This window comes from Pan paniscus, chromosome 2 (genome assembly GCF_029289425.2).
Source record: "Pan paniscus chromosome 2, NHGRI_mPanPan1-v2.0_pri, whole genome shotgun sequence".
Classification (NCBI taxonomy): domain Eukaryota; kingdom Metazoa; phylum Chordata; class Mammalia; order Primates; family Hominidae; genus Pan; species Pan paniscus.
The window spans coordinates 46,496,769-46,515,636 of record NC_085926.1 but is presented as its reverse complement, the minus strand read 5'-3'; the positions used below and the strand labels follow the sequence as shown (position 1 = coordinate 46,515,636).

General features: G+C 43.7%; 1 protein-coding gene across 1 annotated transcript in view; it reads left to right on the top strand.

Annotated features, from left to right (window-relative positions):
• The window catches only part of LRRC2 (leucine rich repeat containing 2), a 53,651-nt gene that overhangs the window by 5,213 nt on the left and 29,570 nt on the right, over positions 1 to 18,868 (top strand). The window contains exons 2-3 of the mRNA XM_003818453.5: positions 10,835 to 10,978; positions 17,192 to 17,399. Of these exons, the coding sequence (XP_003818501.2) occupies positions 10,854 to 10,978; positions 17,192 to 17,399 (333 nt within the window). The 5' untranslated portion in view covers positions 10,835 to 10,853. The remainder of the gene's footprint in view (positions 1 to 10,834; positions 10,979 to 17,191; positions 17,400 to 18,868) is intronic.

Genomic DNA, 18,868 nt, shown 5'->3' with positions numbered 1-18,868 from the left:
ATGCTCAAGGGGGGAGGAATTAAGTTCTACCTTTTTAAAGGGAAGAATGTGAAAGACTTTGTGGATATAGTTTAAAACCATCACATCCACCAAAGCAAAATATTTTACATTTTATTGTCCACTAAAGCTAGGATCAGTAAACTATAACCTGCAGGCCTGACACCTGTTTACATATGGAATGTGGGCACTGCTGGAGCATCTGGGGACCAAGCTGGGGTATTTTCTTCTGTTTCTATTCCCCCACTGCTCTCAGCTCCTGTCCACCTGGCCAGCTGTACCTTGCTGCAGCCCAGGGCCCACCCTGGTTGCCATCTACACATTGGAGACTCTATTGTTAGCAACCAAGCAATGGAATCTCAGTTCAGGAGCTGGTGACTGAGTAGGTCACCTTGCCTCCAGCCAGCTGTCCAACTTGTGATGACTGGAGGAGAGAAGGACACACAGGCACCTGTCTGGGTGATACTGGGGCAGAGAAAGAAATGGACTGCAGCAGGCTCACTCCCCGGCCCCTTCCCCTGTCAACCTCTCCCCTGTCTTTTTGTTCTTTTGAGACCCAGGCTGGAGTGCATTGATGTAATCTCAGCTCACTGCAACATCTGCCTCCCAGGCCCAAGTGATCCTCTCACATCAGCCTCCTTAGTAGCTGGGACCACAGATGCATGCCACCACCTGGCTATTTTATTTATTCATTTTATTTTTTATTTTTGGTAGAGACAGGGTTTTGCCATGTTGCCCAGGCTGCTCTCAAACTCCTGAGCTTAAGCAATCCACCCACCTCAGCCTCCCAAAGTGCTGTGATTACAGGTGGGAGCCACTGCACCCAGCCACCCTGCCCCTTTTTCACCATACCTACTAGGCCTTTCCCTCTTGGGCTAGTCCCTCTTGTTCTGAGAATGTTTTTGGCAAGCAGCAGCTGGACATGAAACATGCTAACTACTCCGGATGGTTCCTTGGAGGCAAGCAGGGAGAGGCTCGCCAGAGGGTTCTCCTTTGTTATGTAAACACCTACATATATCTTCAATTTTGCTTATTGGCCTGGGAAACCTCTATTATTTACCATCAAGTTTTCTCAGCCCTGCACTAAAGCAAAAGACTTTCCAGGCATTATTTTCCTTAATCCAACCTTTGAGAGTGTGCTGATGGTTAACATTTTCACTCAGGAGCTGGAACACTAAGTGTCTGGGAGTCCTTGGACTGGAGAGGAACATGGCTGATGACACTTTGTGGCCCCAGTGTTCTTTCCTTTACAGTGAGAGATGCCACAGTTCTCCTTCTGTCTCATCATTGCAGGTGTTTTCTTCTCTGGAAGATGCTCTGTGACTGTGGACAGTGTAGCCCAAATCGAGGGAGGCTTGTTGTCATAATTCTGCTACAACCACACAAACCAGACCCACAGCAGGGAACCGGAATCAGATGCTGTCTTGGAACCATGACACTTTGCTGTCAAATTCAACGAGGGTCCAGGCTGAAGCTTTACACTTAGGCTGCTTTGTAGAATCTACTTCGTTGTAAAGTTTCCTATAAGAGGATATTGCTTTGTTTGTATTGAGGGTCTCTTGACTGGATCCCGTAGAGGTTAATTTTTCCCTTTTCTGTGTTGGGGTAGCATATGATGATGACATTTCTATAGTCCTAGAGAAAGTTAATGCTTAGGACATTGCATTCTATGTCTTTGCCTGAAAGATTGTGTTGACTAGAGTTTATTTTACAAAGAAGAGATTAGCTTTGTAAATTTGTGAGGAGATCTCTCCCCTGAGCTGCTGGGGGACTGGCACCTGTGTCTGTCCCTGACAACTGTGTCCTATGGGCTCCCCAATGTGGTTTCTCCCCTGGATGCAGGGTCTCCTCCTTACCCTGGACTGACACATGGACTCTCATTTGAAACTACTTTCTCAGTCTCAGAACCCACCCATGAACTACTACCTTCTAGGTTAAGGTAAAATTTGTCCAGTTGTCTAGAGAGGTCTGGACTTATCTCTGTCCTACATGGGATGCCAAGGGCTGGGCTGGACCTGGCACTTAGGATCTTGTATGTCATAGCTTCCCAGCACCTCTGGACATCACATGTAAATCTCTAGCAAATGTGGTCATCACCTACTGTTCTTAGTCTCCAGTTTTCATTATACATGTTTGCAAACAAAACTTCATCTTATAGGCAAGATGCTGATTTACATCCTGGCACATTCAACGCCCCCTTAATTGTATAAGAGAACTTCTTTTCCTGCTTTTTAAAAACACAGGGAAAATGGTGAACATGGTTAGATGACAGACAGAATATGCTCTTTCCCACCAAAATACCGAGAGTAGTAATGACTTATAACTACTTAAAAATATGTCAGGGCCTTTGGTAATTAAATTTCATAATTCCAGGAATTTATCAAAGATGATTAAGCCATTTTTTGTTGACATGATCAAATATTTAGAACACAAAGACATTAAGAAGAGACCATTCCTCTAAGATGGGAACTAGAATTACATTTCTCTAAGTTAATACATAGAAATTCATAAGCAATGATTTTAAAAATGTAGGGGCAGTTAATGTACAGCTCTGGCTACTTGCCAAGGGCTAACTGGCCTGAGGAAATGAAAGAACCTCAACAACAGAGTCTGTGATGTGTCTGGTTGATCTAGAGAACACGAGCCCTGTGTGTAGGGAGTAATTCTTCCAGCTTCAGTTACTGTGGCTGGCTGGGCTGCCCACACTGCTCAAATACAGTTAACTTTACTTTGGCTTTTTGGTTTATGTGTAGACTTGGGATCTGTGCACAGATTTCCTCAAAAAAACTAGGCTGACTGATTCTCTTATTAATGTTTCTTCACCACTGGCTGTGGACTTTGATCTTTATTTTCAGGATGATGCGTAGCGTTCCTTTATGGAGACTTTTAAGTCGAAAGCCAAAGCCTTAATTAAGATCTTCGCAGGTTAGATACTCCTGAGCTGAAGATAACAGAGTAAGAAAAGTGGTAAAAGAAAAATTAAATGCACTTCTTTTACCTATCATTTTTATGGTAGACATTTGAAATTTACCCTTTCAGTGATTTTGAAATATGCAATATTTATTATTGACTATAGTCGCCCTGCTATGCAATAGATTTCAAAACATTCCTCCTACCTATCTGAAACTTTGTACCCTTTGACCGGTAACTCCCCATTCCCTTCCTCCCCGGCCCCAACCTCTTTCTACACTCTACTTCTACGAGTTCAACTTTTTTAGATTTCACATAAAGTGGGACATGCAGAGAACCTTCCTTTTCTGATTGGAGGAGCTATAGCCCAAAAGAGTGGAGTAAACCGTCACGCTTTCTTTCTCTCTTAAATCTTCGCTGCTTGGCCGCGACTGTGGGTGCAGTTGTAGGAAGTGCAAGGCAGAGCAGGGTAACTACAACACCAAGTTTTTGGCCAGAGGACCGAAAAAGGGAGCCCAGCGATCAGGAAAGGAGCAGGGAGATCACAGAGAGGGAGGAATTTGGAGGAAACAGCTCCGTAAGTTTGTTCCTGGGCTCCTCCCCGAGCTGCGCATGCGTGGATCAGACCCTAACCAGCACTCCAAAGAAGTTAGACCTGAACACTGGGATAGACCTTCAGCCAAGCCGTAGACTGGCCACTGGGTGGCGCACACGGAACATAGCTGAATAGCACCACGAAAACTGAAAACTGACCTGACATGGGGCTCACACCCCACAGAAGGCAGGTTGGAATTTGAGGTCAGAACTCAACCAAATTGGTTACCCACGGTGTCAGTTATCAACTTACTGCTTCTCAGCTTTGAATGCGCCACTCGATAAATATACCCTGTGTTATACAATGGCATTCCTTTAAATATTGGCCCTTTAAAGTGAGCGCAGTGCTATGCTTTCTCAGTAGAAGGCACTGGAGGGGCAAGGTAGTAGGAAGAGGCTTCCTGCCTTTTTTTTGGCGTGAGCTGGGGATCAGCAGTGTGCATGTGAGAATATCCATCGGAACCTGCCCCAAGCATGGGCTCAGAACAGTCCCTTTGCGACTTTGCATCCTTGGCCTTGCAGTCACCTTTCTACAGCTCTCTTGAGCCAGAACACAGAGCCCTTGTGCAGCCCACGTGCTCTGAAGAACTCCTGCCTGTGCTTGTATTTCGACTTTCTTCGCAAGCCTGCATATTACCTGCACACAGCTGCCTGTGCCCCTGAGGGTCACATGCCAACCTGCCATGCCTTCTGCAAGTGCCTGTGTGGTCCACACACTCTGAAGGCCATCTGGACTCCCATCACATGCCCATGCCACCAGTTGCTGATTAGCCATCCCTACCTGCACTTGAGGGGTTCTCCTATTAGTTACCCAGCAACTCCAGACTATCCTGCCCAAACCAGAGGACTTACCTGCTATCTGATTGGCTGAACCCCTTCCAAGTTGGCCCTTCCTTGGATACGCTCCCTCAGCCCTGGGGTATGAATGGAAAGATAGAAAAATATCAACAAAGAAACAGAAGATATAAAGAACTAATTGGAAATTTTAGAAATAAAAAGACAATAATTGAAATAAAATACTGGATAGGCTCACAACATAATGGAGATGGCATAGGGAAGAGCTAGGAAACTTGAAGTAGATTACTGGGTTTCATGTGCGTCTGTGTGAAGAGACCACCAAACAGGCTTTGTGTGAGCAATAAAGCTTTTAATCACCTTGGTGCAGGCAGGCTGAGTCTGAAAAGAGAGTCAGCGAAGGGAGATAGGGATGAGGCCGTTTTATAAGATTTGGGTAGGTAAAGGAAAATTACAGTCAAAGGGGGTTTGTTCTCTGGCAGGCAGGAGTGGGGGTCGCAAGGTGCTCAGTGGGGGAGTTTTTGAGCCAGGATGAGCCAGGAAAAGGGACTTTCACAAGGTAATGTCATCACTTAAGGCAAGGACCGGCCATTTTCACTTCTTTTGTGGTGGAATGTCATCAGTTAAGGCAAGGACCGGCCATTTACACTTCTTTTGTGGTGGAGTGTCATCAGTTAAGGCGGGGCAGGGCATTTTCACTTCTTTTGTGATTCTTCAGTTACTTCAGGCCATCTTGGCATATACGTGCAAGTCACAGGGGATTCGATGGCTTGGCTTGGGCTCAGAGACCTGACACCGGGTATTACCAATCTGAAACAAAAAATAGAAGAACAGATTTATCTGAAATGAACAAGCCCTCAAGAATCTATGGAACAATACTGAAAAGTCTAATATTTGTGTCCTCAGAATTCCAGAAGGAGAGAAGAAAGAGTGTAATGCAGAAAAAATTTTCAAGAAATAATGGCTGGGACTGGGCGCGATGGCTCACGCCTGTAATCCTAGCACTTTGGGAGGCTGAGGCGGGTGGATCACAAGGTCAGAAATTCGAGACCAGCCTGATCAACATGGTGAAACCCTGTCTCTACTAAAAATACAAAAATTAGCCGGGCGTGGTGGCACGTGCCTGTAATTCCAGCTACTCGGGAGGCTGAGGCAGGAGAATTGCTTGAACCCGGGAGGCTGAGGTTGCAGTTAGTGGAGATCACGCCACTGCACTCCAGCTTGGGCGACAGAGCGAGACTCTGTCTCAAAAAAAAAAAAAAAGAAATAATGACTGAAAAATCCCCAAATTTGTCAAAAGATATAAATCAAGTGATTAAAAAAGCTAAACAAATCTAAATCAGGATAATCCCACCCAAAATCCGTGCCCAGATAATTAACCTGAAGAAACCCAAAGACGAAAAAATTTTGCCAGGTGCAGTGGCTCATGCCTGTCATCCCAGCATTTTGGGAGGTTGAGGTGGGGGAATCACTTGTGCCCAGGAGTTTGAGACCAGCCTGGGCAACATAGTGAGACCTCATCGCTGCAAAAATATTTTTTTAAAAAAATTAGCCAGATATGGTGGTGCATCCCTGTGTTTCCAGCTACCTGAGAGGCTGAGATGGGAGGATTGTTTGAGCCTAGGAGGTTGAGGCTGCAGTGAGTTGTGATGGCATCACTGCACTCCAGCCTGGGTGACAGAGTGAGATCTTGTCTCTGGAAGGGGGAAAGAAAAAAAAAAGAAAGTAGCAAGAGAAAAATGATGCATCTCCTATAGGAAAGTGTGATTCAAATTATTTCAGATTGCTAATCAGAAACTGTGGATGCCAAAAGAAAGTGGCACAACATTCTAAAGGTGCTGATTAATAAAAAAGAAAAGATTGCTTTCAAATTCTATATCCAGCAAAAATAGTATTTATGAATGCAGGTAAGAAAAAGACATCCTCAATTGAAGGAAACCAGAATATGTCAGTATATTTTCTCTAAAATAATTGTTAAGGCAAGTTTTTAGATAGAAGGGAAATGATAACAGATGTAAACTTGAACAGCAGGAAGGAAGGAACAGGAACATATAAATATCAAGATTAATATAATGGACAAGTTTTCTCCTCAGGAGTTCTTTAAATTTGATGATTGGAAGCCAAAAATATAACATTGATTGACATAATACATAAGACAACTGCAACATAAAGGTGGGAATGTAGGAGGACCTATATGGTGGTAAGATTTTTACATCTCACTTGAAGTGGTAACATACTGTTTCTAAGTGGACTATGAAAAAGTAAGTATGTATAATAATTCTTAGGGCAACCATAAAACAAGAGAAAAAAACTACCCAAAGAGACGTAGTAAAATATATAATAGAGAAACTAAAATGGAATTCTAAAAAATGTTCAGAGAAAAGAAGGCAGGAAAGTGTAAAATAGGAAAACAAAAGAGGGATCAAATAGAAAAAAAGTAATAAAATTACAGATTTAAATCCAAATATACAAGTAAGTGTATTAAATATAAATGGCATACATACATCGATTAAAAGACAGAGATAGTCAGAATTGGTTAAATAAATGATCCAGCAATAGTCTGTCTACAAAATCTCACATCAACTATAAGCATATAGTTAGGATAATATAAAATGATGGAATCAAGAAAGTGAAAAGCAACTCACAAAATGGAAGAAACTTTGTGCAAATTATATGCGTGGTAAAGGACCTGTATCTAGAACATATAAAGTACTATTGCAACTTAACGATAAATAAAAAGACCAATTAACCCAATTAAAAAAGGGGAAAGGATCTGAATAGACATTTCTCCAAAGAAGATCTATAAATGCCTAACAAGCGTATGAAAATATGCTCAACATCATTAGCCATCAGGAAAATGCATATCAAAACAGCAAGATACCTCTTCACACCTACTAGGATGGCTATAATAAAAAAGACAGTTAATAACAAGTGTTGGTGAGGATGTGGAGAGACAGGAATCTTCATACACTGCTGGTGGGAATGTAAAATGATGTAGCTGCTTTGGAAAACAGTCTGACAGTTCACAGAAAGGTTAACTATAGAGTTATCATATAATCTAACAATTCTCCTTTATATTTACCAAGGATAAGACAACAAATGTACACACAAAAACTTGTGCATCATTTTAACTTTTGTCAAAAATCTCCTTTAGGTAAAACAATTCTTCTTCTTCTTTTTTTTTTTTTTTAAGACAGAGTCTTGCTCTGTCTCCCAGACTGGAGTGCACTGGTACGATCTCGGCTCACTGCAACCTCCGCCTCCCAGGTTCAAGCAATTCTGCCTCAGCCTCCCGAGTGGCTGGGACTACAGGTGCGCACCACCATGCCCGGCTAATTTTTGTAATTTTTAATAGAGATGGGGTTTCACCATATTGGCCAGGGTGGTCTGGAATTCCTGACCTCATGATCTGCCCACCTCTGCCTCCCAAAGTACTGGGATTACAGGCGTGAGCCACTGCACCTGGCCTCCTTTAGGTAAAACAATTCTAAAGGAGGCAAAGGCAGTCTCAGGCTGGGCAGACTGTCTCATGCCAATAATCCCAGCACTTTGGGAGGCCTAGGTGGGTGGATTGCTTGAGCCCAGGAGTTTGAGACCAGTCTGGGCAACATAGTGGGACCACCATCTCTACAAAAAATACAAAAATTATCTGGGCATAGTGGCGCATGTCTGTAGTCCCAGCTACTTGGGAGGTGGAGGTAGGAGGAATGCTTGAGCCTGGGAGGTTGAGGCTGCAGTGAACCATGATGGTGTCATTGCATTCTAGCCTGAGCAACAGAGTGAGACCCTGTCTCAGGAAAAAAACAACAACAAAAAAACAACAACAACAACCAATGAAACAACAACAACAACAACAAACAAAGGCAGTCTCAGACATCAGAAATCAAAGGAAAGAAGGAAATAAATTAGGTCAGCATTGTCAGCTCTTTAGAGTAAAATTATATACGTTCATATTTTCAGCTGTACAAACATAAGCCAGTTCTCCCACTCTTATTGGCAAGCCATTTATAGGGAGCACATTCTTGAGTCAGAAGATTATATATTTTGGCCAGGCATGATGGCTTGTGCCTGTGATCCCAGCACTATGGGAGACTGAGGCAGGAGGATCACTTGAGCCCCGGAGTTCAAGACCAGCCTGGGTGACATAGCGAGGCCCCGCTTCTACAAAAAATTGAAAAATTCACCAAGTGTGGTGACGCAGGACTGTGGTCCCAGCTACATGGGAGGCTGAGATGGGAGGATCCCCTGAGCCCAGGAGGTTGAGGGACTACAGACATGCGCCACTATGCCCAGATCCAGGTGCAATGAGCAGTGATTGCACCTGGATCACTGCCCTCCAGCCTAGGGAACAGGTAATACCCTGTCTGAAAGAAAAAGAAAAAGAAGATTAAGTATTTGGCTTCATATCCATGACTGCTATTTAGAAGTGTCTGAAATTGGAGGAGAAAGTGTTCACCAGCCCTACTATTTAGCAACTGACAATCTGTGTTTGTGCAAATCAGGACATGGATTTAGCAAGATTTTGCTGCTGCAGTTAGGGAATTTCAAAACAATATCTAGAAAGTTACTTTACTTAGATAAGGGACATAAGTATAACTTAGTGGAATGGACACTGAAAGGTACTTTTCTGTCCTGATAATTTTTTTTTTTTGCAATGATCAAATAATTACTTAAAACAAAAAGTAGGCCGGGCGCGGTGGCTCACGCCTGTAATCCCAGCACTTTGGGAGGCCGAGGCAGGCGGATCACGAGGTCAGGAGATCGAGACCATCCTGACTAACACGGTGAAACCCCGTCTCTACTGAAAATACAAAAAATTAGCCGGGCGTGGTGGCAGGCACCTGTAATCCCAGCTACTTGGGAGGCTGAGGCAGGAGAATGGCGTGAACCCAGGAGGCGGAGCTTGCAATGAGCAGAGATCACGCCACTGCACTCCAGCCTGGGTGAAAGACCGAGACTCTGTCTCAAAAAAAAAAAAAAAAAAAAAACACAAAAACAAAAAGTAAATGTAAAGTAGGAAAATAAAAGAGAGCTCATTTAGTGTCCTGAGAGTGAAGCAATATCTTTTATTTACTCATTCATTCATTCACTCACTCATGCATTCCACAAATATTTATGGAGGGCCTACCATGTGCAAGGCACTATGCTAGGTGCCAGGGATATAGACATAAAGTTTTGGTGGGCCTCTCATGTTTCATTTGGTGACACTGAAAATAGAGACTAAATCATCTCTAAATTCCCACTGAGATGTAATGGCCAAAATGTACCCAAGTTTGACTTTCCTTGCTCTTCGAAAACCAGGTAAACAGAGATCAATGGTTTGTGAAGGTTCAATCTGCAGGGAAACCTCAGAGGACATGTCTCCAGGCTGTGTGGTCAGTCTTAAGTGGCAGAGTGCTCAGTGGGGCTCAGTGCCATTTTTTTTTTAACTTAATGGTGGCTGGCCTGTGGCCTCAGATGATGAGGGCTGGGGATATTGGGGAGGAGAGGCAGAGACTGGTGGTGGCAGAGACTACCCTGGAGAACAGAAATGAGTTAGGTCAGCCGGACTGAGGAAAGAAGGCAGGAGGAGGATGGAAAAGGCAATCCCAGAGGGGAAGAATTGAGGTGATGGGTTACGGAAGAAAGTCGCTGTTACGTGCCTCATGTCCTATACTTAAAGGAAGGAAAGAACACTCAAATATCTTTAGAATAAATTTCTACCAACAAAAGGGGACTTTTAGAAAAGCAATTATAACACCGCCTATGTGAGCTTTTTTTTTTTTTTTTAGATTTAAATACAACTAAGAAGTTATATTCCATTCTACTTGAGAGAGGAGAGAGGATGTGTGTGCATGCGTGCCTGCGTGTGTGTGTGTGCACGCCCGTGCCCTGTGATTAATTCATCTAACTTATCCTTGATTATGTAACAGCCTACTGGGAATATTAGGTACATATACTAGTGAATTTAATACAATGTGGAACCGTGAAGTTTGAGGAATCCCCAGGGGGCTTTGGGAGCCCAGAGTCTATCTGAGGGTTAAGGAGACAAGTGTGACCATCTAGAGAAGGTGACCCTAGGGTGAGTGTTGAACTATGACTTACTTACACAAAGTACTACCAAACCTTAAGAACATTAGGAAACTGTCATCCTCCCAGCCTCGGCAATAGAGTGAGATCCTGTCTCCACAAAAAATTTAAAAATTAATTGGGTGTGATGGTGTGAGCCTGTAGTCCCAGCTGCTTGGGAGGCTGAAGCAGGAAGATTGCTTGAGCCCAGGAGGTTGAGGCTGTAGTTGGAGCTATGATCGTGCCACTGCATTCCAGCCTGGGCAACAGAGTGAGACTCTGTCTCAATAAAAACAAGACAAACAAAACCCAACCAGCCAAACAAGCTAAAAAAAAAAAAAAAAAAAAAGCAAACTGTCATCCTTGAAGTAGTAAGGCATATCATCATTCCTTAAGCCAAGTGATTCATTCATATTTCATTTTAAAGTTTATGTTAAAACTGTTTTCTGTTTGTGTATCAAGCTGACATATCTATACATTTTTTAAATAGGTAATTTCATGCTCCCAAAATGGGTCATAAAGTGGTTGTCTTCGACATTTCTGTCATCAGAGCCTTGTGGGAAACTCGTGTCAAGAAGCACAAAGCTTGGCAGAAGAAGGAGGCGGAAAGGCTTGAGAAGAGCGCCTTGGAGAAGTACGTGTTTTCTCAACCTAGTCTTGTAGCTTGTTTGGTGAATAAGGATTTGGACAGGCAACAGTTGCGTTGTGGAGGAGGATGCTTTTCTTCTGGGATTTCTCACTGTTGGTAAAATTTTCCTCATTAAACTTCAGAGCCTTACACTGTTGCTCAGTACAAATACGCAGTTCCTATGATAGCAACACCCATGGTTATAAGGACCTACCCACCACCCTTGTGGTAGGCACGAGGAAGACCGAGATGACACGATAAATCCCCCCACAGTAAATGCTGTAGCAGGCTGCCTAGCTAGAGTTCACTGAGCTAACTCACTAGGCTGTCTGGCGCTCTGGACACCATCTGACTGCCATCTGGGGCAGCTTGGGGCTACTCTTTTGTGCACGTCAGCCCTCCCCCATTGAGCTGAATTCTAGGTAAGATTCATTGTGTTGGTGTCGTTTTTACTTGGATGAAATGGTGTCATTTGCCTATCATATACAGCCGTGAAATATGAGTAAAAGAAAGTTATGTATATGAACACCAAGTTGAGTGCTTTGGAAAATCTACAAGGTAGAAAGGTTGCAGATGGCTTTGCATATGTCTGCAATTTTTATTCCCTGTGGAGAAACCAGAACTGGAACTCATGGATGATGCATTAGGGGTGCTGTTTATATAAGATTGACACAATGGGATTCTCATTGGCAGACCCATTCTCAAAGAAAGTCCCAACCCTACATCAAGTTGGCCAATGATGGTATATTTGCACACTTTAAATTAAAAACAAGATGTGTAGGGGCTGGGCGCAGTGGCTCACGCCTGTAATCCCAGCACTCTAGGAGACCGAGGCAGGCGGATCACAAGGTCAGGAGATCGAGACCATCCTGGCTAACACGGTGAAACCAGGTCTCTGCTAAAAATGCAAAAAATTAGCCGGGCGTGGTGGCGGGCGCCTGTAGTCCCAGCTACTTGGGAGGCTGAGGCAGGAAGGCAGGAGAGTGGCGTGAACCCGGGAGGCAGAGCTTGCAGTGAGCTGAGATCAAGCCACTGCATTCCAGCCTGGGCGACGGAGCGAGACTCTGTCTCAAAAAAAAAAAAAAAAAAAAAAAAAAAAAAAAAGACGTGTAAGGTGTGAATGTATCTACATTCTTGGTTCTCCACCTTCATTAGCTTTTTGGATTGAACAAATACCTATTCTGATCATGCTTGATAATTAAGCTGCTACTGTATTCATCACAGTGGTTTCAGGTGGTTACCACCATCCCTAATTTGCAGATGAGGAAGTTGGGACTTAGGTAAGTTGCTCAAATTCACACAGATGGTGAGCGGAAGATGTGGCCAAGCCCTTGCCTCTGTATAATGCTGTAATCACAGGTAGTTAGAACGTCTTTTCTCTTGCCACTAATCTGAGATTGTCCAATATGAAGTAAAGGATTGCTTGAGGAGTTTGAGACTAGCCTGGGCAACATAGTGAGACTCCGTCTTTACAAAAAAACAACAAAAAAGAATTACAACCCTTAAACCAGAAAGCCCACATGGCAACGCATCCAAGAGACCTACACTCACATAAATCATACAAGGTCCCAGAGCCCAAAGTAGCTCTCAGCCCTGCTTTGATTTCCTCCGCACACCTAGCATCTGGGGTTACTCTACAGCAGAACAAGCTTGCTGCATGGAGGCCCACGCCCTTGGCAGTGGGGAGGGGAGTTAGGGAAGCACCTGTAGCTGATGCAACTTCCTGAGGTTCTTGGAAGAGGAGCCATTTGCAGACACCTGGGGTCTGCAAACTGTGCTCTCTCATCTGCTTTGGAGTGGGATCTGCCCCTTCAACGCTGTCTTTCTCTGAGGTGTTAAACAGCTTCACACATCTCATGTACATAGGATTGAGCTTGACTTGGGCTCAGTGTCATTGAGCTTGTGCACTGTCTCATCTTAACCTAAGACAGAAAACTTCTTGGATATTTGTTTGGCTTTTCTAGCCCAAGATAAGGAAAACAGCCACCAAGTTGGCTGGGCAGATAAGGAGGAATGTGAGGTAGGGCTGGGGAGGAATGTGCATGTTTAAGAAAGGAACTTAGTTTCTCAGCCTCCTCAGAAATGGGGGTAGTAAATTTGCCTTCTTTACAGGTGTTTTTGAGCTTCCATAATATAATTCATACTGTGATCATTAGTACTATTTGAGGGTTAACTTTTAGTTTCTCAGGATCTGTTTACTGTTCAAAGGAGTAATTAATATGTTGAAAAATTAATGCCTGCCTGATTATAAAAGGCAACTATTTGGTTAACTTAAATTTACTGAAACAAATAAAACCTCCCAGCTTGTTCTGTTACCTCACTTTAGGGTATCTCATCCTGTAATGCTGTAGTTGTTATGAAGTATATACCGATACTTAAACATTATAAGTAGAGATAAAATATGAAATATCACTGTCTCCGAATGAAACTTGATCATTTGGAACGGAGGTTCCCAAGCCCTGGGCTGGCCTTTTAGGAACTGGGCCACACAGCAGGAGGTGTGCAGGGGGCAAGCGGGCATTACTGCCTGAGCTCCGCCTCCTGTCAGATCAGCGGCAGCATTAGATTCTCATAGGAGCACAAACCCTTTTGTGAATTGTGCATACGAGGGATCTAGGTTGCCCACTGCTTATGAGAATCTAATGCCTGATGATCTGAGGTGGAACAGTTTTATCCCGAAACCATCCCCCCAACCCCTCATCCATGGAAAAATTGTCTTCCATGAAACTGGTCCCTGGTGCCAAAAAGGTTGAGGACTGCTGATTTAGAGGGGGAAATAAGAGAGCTATTGTTAGGCTGTAAGTGAAGAATTTCTTCTCCATTGAGGCTGTTTGCCATCTGGGCTGGGATTGTGGTTTCCTTTCCTAAGGAAAAGGTATTTTATTTACACATTTATTGATTTAATTAGAAGAACTCTAATGGCATTTTTTTGTATGTTTATTGCATATTTGGCATTCAGCTAAAACTGAGTTGAGAGGAAGATTTCACATTCAATTATATGGGTGATAGAGTGAAAAGACAATGAATTTTATTTATTTTAATTACTTTCAAGGAAGAGAATGGAATTAAAAAATAGTTTATATTTCCTTCTTCACTTTCCTTTCATCAGGTTTCAGAGGGAATAAGACATAAAATATTTAAGAAGGAAAATAAGACATAAAGAAAATAAGACAACAAATATTTAAGAAAGAATACAAAATAGATTTGGTATATAATTATTTTTAATGGGGTACATCTAATTTTCTTTCTTCTCCGTTTTATATTGGCTGTACCAAAATATGTGAAATATTTATAACAATTTGTAATATGTGCTATAGGAATGATATATTACATAGGGATGAGCCGGTATCATTTCATTATATTGCTAGGATCTGCCTTCAGGTTCAGTCTAAGAAATGAGGAAAGAAAAGTTAGAGACATTAATCTGAAAAGTGCCCAGTGAATACAAGAACTTGCAGTGGCTGTGCTGTTGGTTTTTAAAATTTTGGAGGTATTGCTTCTAACAGAAGTTCTAGCAGCATGTCTTTGACCTAGAGTCTGCCCCTTGTCCTGACTGCTACAGTAAGATCTAAATCTACAGGTAGATATTTAAAATTCATTTTTATCATATGGTTATAAAACTAAATCACACAGAAAAGCTAATAAGGAAAAGCAACAATTCCAAGCCACTACAACATCTCCCAGAGGAGCCCACTTCTCTTTCGGCACTTTCTTCTGCTTTTAAATTCATATCCCTTCATGTGCTGACACACACACACACACACACATACACACACGTTATATATATATATATTTTTTTTCTTTTAATTTTTTTGAGACAAGTCTCTTTCTGTTGCCCAGGCTGGAGTGCAGTGGTGTGATCATAGCTCACTGCACCCTCGACTTCCAGGGCTTAAACAGTTTTCCTAGCTCAGTCTCCTGAGTAGCTGGGACTACAGGCATATGCCACCAGCCCCGCTTTTTTTTTTTTCTCGTATTTTTTGTAGAGACAGGGGTCTCACTTTCTTTCCCAGGCTGGTCTCAAACTCTTGGCCTCAAGTGTTCCTCCTGCCTGAGCCACTGCACCTGGCAATATTTTTAAATTTATCACTTTTGTTATATTACTTATAGACTTCATATGTAGATCCTGAAGCCCTGACTCATTGATTGCTGGGTGCTTTTCCCCAGCCCAGCTCACTGGGACTGAGACCTACAGAGCTGTGCCAGCCAGTGCTGTCAGCAAAATGTTTTTCTTCAAATGTTCCAGCTTCCCTCAGCTGAATGGCAAGCATGAAACTCCAGCAATATCTGAAATGGTTTCTTAAAAGCAAAACATCTGATTAAGAAGGTGACATTTGCATGTAGACCTGGGGAGCCAGCCCTGCAGAAATCTAAGAACAAGGGTTCCAGGCAGGCATAACAGCAAATGCAAATGCCACTGACAGCAAGAGAGGGGCAAGGGAGTTAAGGATGGATGCCAGGAGGTGATTACAATGGGAGCCATGAATATGTTTTCCTTTCAAAGCCAGACCAGTGTGCAAGGTTATGAGTTTTTCTTCATCTCATTTACTGTGTGGGGGCAGGTGTAGAGCAGGGAGATAATGGGATATAAACTAAACTGTGGCAGGCATCTGTAATCCCAGCTACTGGGGAGGCTGAGGCAGGAGAATCGCTTGAACATGGGAGGTGGAGGTTGCAGTGAGCTGAGACTGTGCCATTGCACTCCAGCCTGGGTGACAGAGCAAAACGCTGTCTCAAAAAAAAAAAAAAAAAAAAAAGGAGCAAATTGGTGTTTCTGGGGGTGGGAGAGGGTTGTCCCTCCACTGGATAGAATTTCTGTGTGTTTATGGATAAGAATTATTTGTATGGCTTTCCGTTTTCTACAAGTTAACTTTACTCTCTACAGAGTTATAAAATAGCTTAGTCAAAGTCAAAGGTACATTCCTATAGAATCGGAGAATCCCCTGGAGGCTCCGGCATTCCAGGAAAAGGCTATCCATCTGTGTTTTGCTTCTTTCAAAATCTGAAATTTCTTCTTACACTTGACAGTGCCTGGTGGTCCAGACTGGGACTTCCCGCATGCCCAGTCCTAGAAGCTGGTCTTGTCCCAGGTGCAGTAAACCTTCAGACCCCTCCTAACCACTCCAATGGCAGGCTTGCCTGTGCCCCACAGTGCCACCCTACAGCCTGACTGAGACTCTGAACCACCCTTCCTTCAGATAACAGCAGAGAGTTTCCATACTAGGATTGTTCCTTGACCATGGGGCTTATCTCACACTTATTTAGTGTATATACTGCCTTGGGCCACGTGAAGACCAAGTCTGCACCTGCAGCTTGTTTCTAAAGTAGCCCCCAGAAGACCTGAATCCTGACTGCCACCAGGTTCCCAGTTGGGCTGAGTAGGGTGTAGAATGCTTTTCTGAGTGTGGAATGCATCTAAGCCCCTATCAAAGGTGGGCTACCTTATTTTGAGTCAGACAACATCTGTGTTTGATGGTTTTGAAGGAAAACCACAAAACATCTTGTTTTGCATCACATAGAATATGTTAAAGGCCTCAAACAGAAAACAAATTCCTAAATGAAGAAAGGCCCACCAGGTGCAGAGCCCTGTTCTGACAGCTGTGTGGGCATCTGAAGGGCTGTGAGACACACTAGCTGTCATCATGGAGCTTAGCATCAAGCTGGGGGATAAGCTATGGATGTGGAAAGCTCTAAAAGATAGGTCAGAAAATTAGCAACACGTGGGGTGGTGAGGTTTGGTGGGGATGCTGAGTCCTCAGCCAGCTCCAGTGTCTGAGTGGACCTCAGGTCAATCTACAGGAATAAAATTCCCCAAGGTGGCTGATGGTGACATTCCAAAGTCAGGTGTTTTATACACTGAAGCTCCTCTGTATTTCTATTCAAATACCCTTGAAAGATCAGTGAATCCCTGTGGCCCTGCACTTTTTTAAAACTTAGGTTGGCATGATATAATTTCAAAGGAAATTATAATTAAACGCATAGCCAGAAATTCCATCTAACCCATCTTCTCTACTTTTAAAGTTGAAGTTACTAATAATTCACAAAAGGGTTTAGGGTTTCCCCTGCACCCCCACAGCAGGGAGGAAAGAGGAAGGGAGTGCTTACGTAGGCCTGGGAATGACAAGGAGAGCACCTATGCCCAGGTGGCTGACTCACTTCTCTAGGCAGGTGATGGCCAGTCCCCAGGAGAGTAACTGTGACCCCTGCTGCCTGTTTTAGGATAAAGGAGGAGTGGAACTTTGTGGCCGAATGCAGGAGGAAGGGCATCCCCCAGGCTGTATACTGCAAGAATGGCTTCATAGACACCAGCGTGCGGCTTCTGGACAAGATTGAAAGGAACACTCTCACAAGGCAGAGTTCACTTCCCAAGGACAGAGGCAAACGGAGCAATGCGTTTGTGTTTGAACTTTCTGGGGAGCACTGGACGGTGAGTCGAGGCAGTTCTCGCCCAATGCAGTGCTGTGGTCGATGACTGCTGCTCGCCTGAGCCCAAGGATGAATGAATGAATGCTTTTGCCTTTAGAGGAGGTTCTTCTGTCCCTTCCTCAGTGAAACGCAGCGCAGTCCTGGAAGCAGTGATGGGACCCACTTGGATACCTCTGTGGCTGAGCAGCTGGGATGCACGTGCCCTCTCCTGGACAGCACAGTCTTTCAGGATGCGTTCCTCTCCTGTTCCCCGCCCTAGACCCTTAACATAATTCTTTGTCTTTAAAAAACATTAATTTAAGTGACGGTGCCTTTCATTCAACTAACACCCTGGCAGTGGGCAATTACTTACTTGCCGAAGTGCCGAAGGGCAGCAAAGGAATTTCTGCAGATCCTTTATCTGATTTTCCTGTCCTGAGATTCTGAGGCCAGGGCAAAGACAATTCCATCTTTCTTTCCTCAGGTCCCATAATAACTTGGGCTATTGCCCATTTCATCGGGACAGGGTTCCCTGGGACCCTCCGTCCATCTCTTTGTATCTTGCCATTTTGTGTCTTTTTTGTTTTGTTTTGTTTTGTTCAAGAGTCTTGCTCTGTCACCCAGGCTGGAGTGCAGTGGCGAGATCTCAGTTTCCCGAGGAGCTGGGACTACAGGTGTGCGCCACCATGCCTGGCTAATTTTTGTATTTTTAGTACAGACGGGGTTTCACCATGTTGGCCAGGTTGGTCTCGAACTCCTGACCTCAGGTGATCTGCCCGCCTCTGCCTCCCAAAGTGCTGGGATTACAGGCAAGAGCCACCACGCCCGGGCTTTGTATTTTTTCCCTAGAGGCGGGGTTTTGCCAGGTTGCCCAGGCTGGTCTCGAATTCCTGAGCTTGAGCCTATTACCCTGCCATTTTGTGACTAAAAGGACTCGGTGGAGAGACTAAATATTTTGCGTGACCTGGGGCTGTCTTTTATTAGCCATGTGATCCGAGGCGGTTTTTATCATTTGATAAAAATGCATATCACTTTTATGGGTTTTTATCATTCTTATCAGTAAAATGCTGCTAATGCTTGCCCTGACCCTATCTGAGTGCTATTGAGAGGATGAAGTGCATGAATATTCTGTAAAGTATACAGTTCTCCAAAAATGCAAGAGGTTATTACTGTAAACCTCTTTACTGTTCTTTCCCTTGCATCCCCATCATTGAGATCAGTAGGTAACGGGCTGCCTATTCTAGGGCACGAAGGGAGGCATGTCTGGATTGTTAATTAAATACCATTGGCCAGTAAACACGATCCTGGGTGTGGCACTTACCCTGTAAGGGTGTCCAGTTCACCTGGAGAACCTGTCACGAGCCCTCATGTTTCACAATCTACCTTTTGAAAATCATTGTAAAGCGTATTTATTATTGTTATTATTATTATTATTATTAATTGAGATGGAGTCTCGCTCTGTCGCCCAGGCTGGAGTGCAGTGGTGCGATC